This window comes from Natator depressus, chromosome 7, assembly GCF_965152275.1.
Source record: "Natator depressus isolate rNatDep1 chromosome 7, rNatDep2.hap1, whole genome shotgun sequence".
NCBI classification, from domain to species: domain Eukaryota; kingdom Metazoa; phylum Chordata; order Testudines; family Cheloniidae; genus Natator; species Natator depressus.
The window spans coordinates 102,334,583-102,340,582 of NC_134240.1; the positions used below are offsets into that span (position 1 = coordinate 102,334,583).

Consider the following 6,000-nt stretch of genomic DNA (forward strand, 5'->3'; position numbering starts at 1 on the left):
GATGCAATTATTTTGTTGGAGGGTCGTTGGCATAGCAGATAAGCGGTTGTCCCCATACCATTACTGACCTACTGAGTTCCAAATAAGAGTATTAGGGAACAGACCTCTTGTAGGAGCTTTGAGACAGCAAGTCAGGGAACAGCTTGGCAATGGGTCTTCCTCGCAACTATAACCTAGATACTAATATTTGACTTGGCGTGGGTATAAGCTACTAGAATGCTCTTCCCCTATTGTTAACATGAGTTAGATATAGTAAAATTTACTCTAATGCATTCAAATAGGCTACTGAAGTGGTCCTCGTCATGCTCTCATTCAGGTCAATAGCAAAACTCCGACTGACTTTATGGGGACAATATCATGAATGCTTGATTTTAGCAGCTCACCATTTCAATTTTTTCCCCAAATGTAAAATTATTTGGGGTGCCTCAATTTTCTTTTCCCATCCTCTTTGCTTCTCACTTTTCCTCAGTGCTCTTCTGTCTATCTGTATCTTTGGGTATGTCTACACTGGAAATAAAAACTCGAAGCTATTTGTACTTTATTCATTCAGTTGTCACAACCTCCTTTGAACTATAAGCAAATAGCCAAAGTGAAATGAAGTTTTCTTAAATAATTTAACTAAATAAAAAAGATTAGTGAAAACAAAATCACTGTAGCATAAGCCATTTTCTTAATCAAGATACCATTACAAAACTGAAGAATTATTGAACTACAAACGGCACATACCTCAGAATCGGACACAACATCCACATCATTTCCAACTGAGTCAATGAAGTCATATGCCATGCCAAAGCTATTTTAAAAAAATATTAGAAGTTTAAACCATTGCATTTTGACATTTAAAACATAACTGCTTGTTCCTCAAAGAACTTAGTGCCTCTTTAAGAAAACCCATTCTTTCATAAAAAAAAAAAAAAAAAAGGTTTGTGCATTTCCATCTGTGAACAATTCCAAAATAAAAAAAAAGGCAGAGAAAGTAAAAACAGGCATTCACTAACCTACCTAATTAAAACACATGTATTAATTCTGCCCACTGTTTAATGTTTTTTAAAAATTCCCTGCTGCGCACAGGGTCCACAAGAGTGATGTGCCACTTAAATTGCCAAATTAGGGCTTAAGAGGTGTGAGCCCTGTGCATAGTGATTTTCATCCAAGATGCCAATCTGCTTTGAGTGATTTGCACACATTCAGCAGATCATCCCAGACTTGACACTGGCTGTGATACCAGAGACACCTTTTTTCATTGCTGAACTTTCCTTGTCCAATTTCCAAAATATCAAACCACCACGTTTTACTAATTATTTTCCTTAGGTATTTGCCACCTATTTTTATTTTTAAAACATACATTTATTGTAGGCACTGCAAGAAAATTTCCATAAACGTGTCCATTCTTATTCCTGAATTTCCAAGCCCACAGCCAATTCCAGACTAACAGTAAGGAGGCTACAGATTTGTTTCAGAGTACTATTCCATTTCCTTATATGATCAAAGAGCTGAATTCCTATTACTACCTCAGTCAATCTAGCCTGACCAACTGATGCCATCCAATTGCAGGTAGTCAACATGAAGTGAGTTTGATTGTCTCAGTCCATTTGCCAGCATACACATTGCAAAAATCTACCATTATAACTGGAATTCTTAATCACCTTCTAAGCAAGAAGGGATTAAAGCATATTGGGTGAGGGAAGGCAAGGGAGAGTGCAAAGACAGAGAAAGAAGGAGAAACAGAAGGGATAACAGAGAATAGGACAATTCGTAGTGATGTCAGTGTTACCTTGAAAATAGTTTGCTTTTCTTGCTGTTGCCAAGAATGGTTGTTCCTGCTGGCCCCAGTTTGGCGCTTTCACGTAACCAATTGGCAGGTGGAAGTTTCAAATCAGTCTTCTCTTGAAGACGGGCAAATGCTGCTTGTGGTGGGGCAGATGAATATTTCACCACAGCACTGCTTTTTACTTCGTTGCCGCCAAGAAATAACACTGATCCCTAGTTTGCAGAAAAGAAATTAGAGTCCTTCATTCATAAATTAGTTTCTTAAAAAGTTATTAGACTTTACTTGATGTCAGTTCAATTCCATTAACTGACGATACTAGGAATACAATTAACAACAGGCCATTTTCTACCCAACTTAATTAAGGCCTAATCCTGTAAAGATTTACACGTTTAACTTCCCACATTGTGATGAGTTCCACTGACTTCAGTAGTATTCTTAAGCTTATGCTTAACTTTATGTACTGTGAGAAACGCTACTGAAGTCAGTAGAACTTACCACAGAGCATAAAATGAAGCACATGCTTTATAAATCTTTGTATGATTTAGACTAAGAAAACATACTGCAGAACACTGGTCTCATTACAGATTAAGTATAATGCTTTTCACTATTATGTGCTGACAGAAATAAGGGTTTATAATTACATTTTTAACTACCATACCTCAGTCCTGGTGTAAATATACAATTACTAACACAACTGAAGACAGGGTATTACACGTCAGACAGCCTTAACTACATGTGCTGCTATGTGCTCTGCTTAAATTAGCGCCTTTCATTTTAAGCCACCCAAAGTGTTTTATATCTATATTCAGAATATGTATCATTCCCATAAGATTAGTAATAACCAACCTGTATCAGCATATCACAGAACATCTGAACATCAGAAGAACAAAGAGCAACATAAATGCACTTTAAGTATTACCACATAGAAAACTGAAACAAGCCCTCATTCTGGTGTTCAGCTGTTTTGCAATGTGCCAGTTGCTCATTTTCTACCCCAGAGGTTCCTGCTTTGTACCAGTAATGTGCATGCTGTGTGTAGGAAAGGTCCTGATTCCGCATATGAATCTGAGTGAACAGATCCGTAAGCCCAGGCAGACCCCCAGAGACCTGAAGTGGGGCCTGTCCAGGGTCTCTTTACAGGAGCTTCTGGTTTCCCAACGCTGCATACAATAGGTGTAAAGTCTGAATATGCAACAGTCATGCATAGCAAAAGTAACCAGTACTCTCTTATGTGACAACAAACATGCAAATTCTTTTAGACGAATGCCTCAGGGCAGCTTCATCTGGTCTACCCTGGGATTTCTGACACTCTGGGCATAGCTACACTGGAAACTTCAAAGCGCTGTTGCGGGAATACTCCCACAGCAGCCTTTGAAGAAGTGAGGGTGTGGTCACACGCGAGCGCTGGGAGAGAGCTCTCCCAGCACTCCTGGTAATCCACCTCCACAAGGGAATTAGCTCCCAGCGCTTGGAGCCTGCCTACACTAGCACTTTAAAGCGCTCAGACTTGCTGCGCTCAGGGGGGTGATTTTTCACACCCCTAAGCCAGCAAGTTACAGCGCTATAAAATGTAAGTGTAGACAAGCCCTTAGTGTAACTACACCATGCAAATCCCTACTCTAGACAATTTATACTGGTACAGTTTACTTTAATTTGAAACTGAAGTGAACTTCCCCAGATCAGATCTACACTAGGGATCTGCACCAATGAAGCTATACTAGAAGCTGACATCCTAATTTAACAAGGCTATTTTTGTCTGTCTTGTACAGAACCAAATACTCTGTCAGTGCACAGCAAATAAATAATAAAAACTGATTACCCTGTAGAGCCAATCATTTGTAATATTCCTTTTTATTAGAAAGGTTAGCAACCCTGAGTTTAGTGAGACTAGAGGGACTCCTATATTTCATTTCTAATGACTATTTTCAGAGGGCTAGGCTTTGCAACCCAATGGGGCACACAAGCATAGATACCAACAGTTACAGTACAGCTAAACACAACAAAGATTCAATAGCTATGCCCCAAACCCTAGTTTTGGCTACTGCATTAAAATACCAAAGAAATATTAAGGAGAGTAGGATTTGGGGAGCGTGGGGGGAGGAAGAGGGAAAGGCAGAGTGAGGAGAAGGAAGACAGGCAAGAAGGGGAAATGGTTGGAGGGAGTGGGGGGGAGAGAGAATTTAAGGCTATGCTGATTTCTTCATTGAAAAACATCCAAATGGTGGCTTTGGAGAGCTCCTCTTCTTTCCCCTGCAGCTCAGGCACCACACCACTACACAGAGTAATTTGGCATGCTAGGAAGTTTGCACTGTGGTAGCAGTTCATTATTATCCTCACAGGGTATGTCAGTTTACTACATGTTTGCACTGTTGTTTTAGCTGTGTTGGTCCAAGGACACAAGGAGGTGAGGTAATATCTTTTATTGGCTCAACCTCTGTTGGTAAAAGAGACAAGCTTTCAAGCTATACAGAGCTCTTCTACGGGTCTGGAAAAGGCACTCAGAGTATCACAGCTAAATACAAGGTGGAACAGATGTCTAACTGCAGTGTAGGCAGCAATGCACCCCACCTACTAAACTGTCTGAACTGTACCTAATGGGTGTTCTCTAGAAGCCATTCCTACTGTGATAGAAGAGAAAGTGAAGCTAGATGTGTGGTGTTATAAGTTTCGTTGAAAGAAGATGGCTAATGAACCCTAATTGCATAGAGGATGCTTATTAATAACTGCCAATATTTAAAAGGTCACCTTTACATGTTTACCCTGAAACCAGGTCACCTCTATGAAGCAGAATCCAATGAAAGAAATTGAACTCAGTAGTGATCATCGCAAGGTGCAACGTTGACAAGATAAATAGATATCTATTTTATCTAAATTTAGCACATTTTATGGAAGTACTTTACAAGCTCTCCCTCATCCTAGAGAAATATATTCCCAGCAGCTCCTCTGGAGTAGACCCATATTTGTTTCCTCTCTTCAAGACAGGAGAGAGCTGGCTTATTCACACTCCTGAGGGTCATAAACTATAGCAACATAAGTGGTAGTGTGTATGAGCCCTAAGTGCAAAGTAGGGAAGAGGAGCATAGATTGAGCACACTCAAATTCATTCTAGACACTGACCCTCTGACTTTGGGAAACAGACTTAACCACTCTTGTTTTCCTGTCTTGAAGAGGGGAAGGGCCTGTGGCAGAGCCAAGGGTTGAGCAGTGAGCACCCCCCAGCACAGTGGAAAGTTGACACCTGTAGCTCCAGCCACCAGTCGGTGCCTATACAAGGAGCCGCATATTAACTTCTGAAGAGCCCCATGTGGCTCGGGAGCCGCAGGTTGGCCACCCCTGGCGTACACTATCCCGAAGCGGCAGCCCACTCCACCTGTCAAAAGAAACCGGCAGGGCAGGACAGCCACCTCAGGGCGCTCTCTTTCTAACTGTAAGTCTGGGCGCTGAAGGCTGACGCCGAGGCAACGGGAAACTGCCACCCTGCCAGAGTGACACCTGGTAATCCCACCGGTGCGGAGCGGGTGCCCAGGCCCGCTGGCTTGCTGACACCCCCTACCCCGCACCTCCGGGGGAAACCGTGGACGATACCCCGACTACGGACACCGGCTCCAGGACATCGGGTGAGGGACCGGAGCCCACAAGCGGGCCGGGCCGCAGCGAACCGCGAGCTCGCTGCGGGCTCGGAGCCCGGGGGGACGCTGCCGCTCACCTGCTTGAGCTCCTCGGGGTCTCCCTTCAGCGCGACGGGCCCCCCTAAGTCACTTCCCGCGGCGGGGCCCGCTTCAGCACAGGCTCCCCAGGGCGGGGGAGCCCCCGTGCCCTCCATTGGCTCTGTCCTCGCAGCCAGCCCGGCCCCGGCGGGGGCAGAACCGGAAGAACCGTGAGGCCGCGGCTGCCACTAGCGGCCCAAGAAGCTGAGGGGGAAGGAGGAACGGAAATCTCGCGGAGAAGGCTTCTTCTCGCGGGACTTGCCGAGCGCGGCTGGCTGCCGGCGCAGCCCTTGTGTACGCTCGCGGCTCGCGACCGTGCTTCGGCACGTGCGTCTTTGGCCGGGTCTGGCCGCGGGCTGCGCGCTGAGGCGTCAGCGAAGGCTGCACTGTGGGGAGCGGCTTGTTTCATGTCCGTGCCTGTGGCCCTCATAAAAGTAACAGCAACGAGTCTGTTGCATGTTGGAGTGCGTGGGAGTGGCGCCCGTGTGTGCAAAGTGCAGCAGCCAGTAAGATTTCAGAGTA

The 6,000-nt window shown here is 44.5% G+C and overlaps 1 protein-coding gene across 2 annotated transcripts in view; it reads right to left on the reverse strand.

Moving 5' to 3' along the window:
• EDRF1 (erythroid differentiation regulatory factor 1) overlaps nt 1-5,675 on the reverse strand; it is a 46,710-nt gene extending 41,035 nt beyond the window's left edge. The window contains exons 1-3 of one of the 2 annotated variants that reach the window (XM_074959175.1): nt 5,478-5,675; nt 1,775-1,983; nt 727-793 (exon numbers count right to left, since the gene is read on the reverse strand). In XM_074959175.1, the coding sequence (XP_074815276.1) occupies nt 727-793; nt 1,775-1,983; nt 5,478-5,594 (393 nt within the window). In that variant the 5' untranslated portion in view covers nt 5,595-5,675. The remainder of the gene's footprint in view (nt 1-726; nt 794-1,774; nt 1,984-5,477) is intronic. The other variant, XM_074959176.1, reaches the window with a different exon arrangement.
• Between the last annotated feature and the right edge of the window lie 325 nt (nt 5,676-6,000).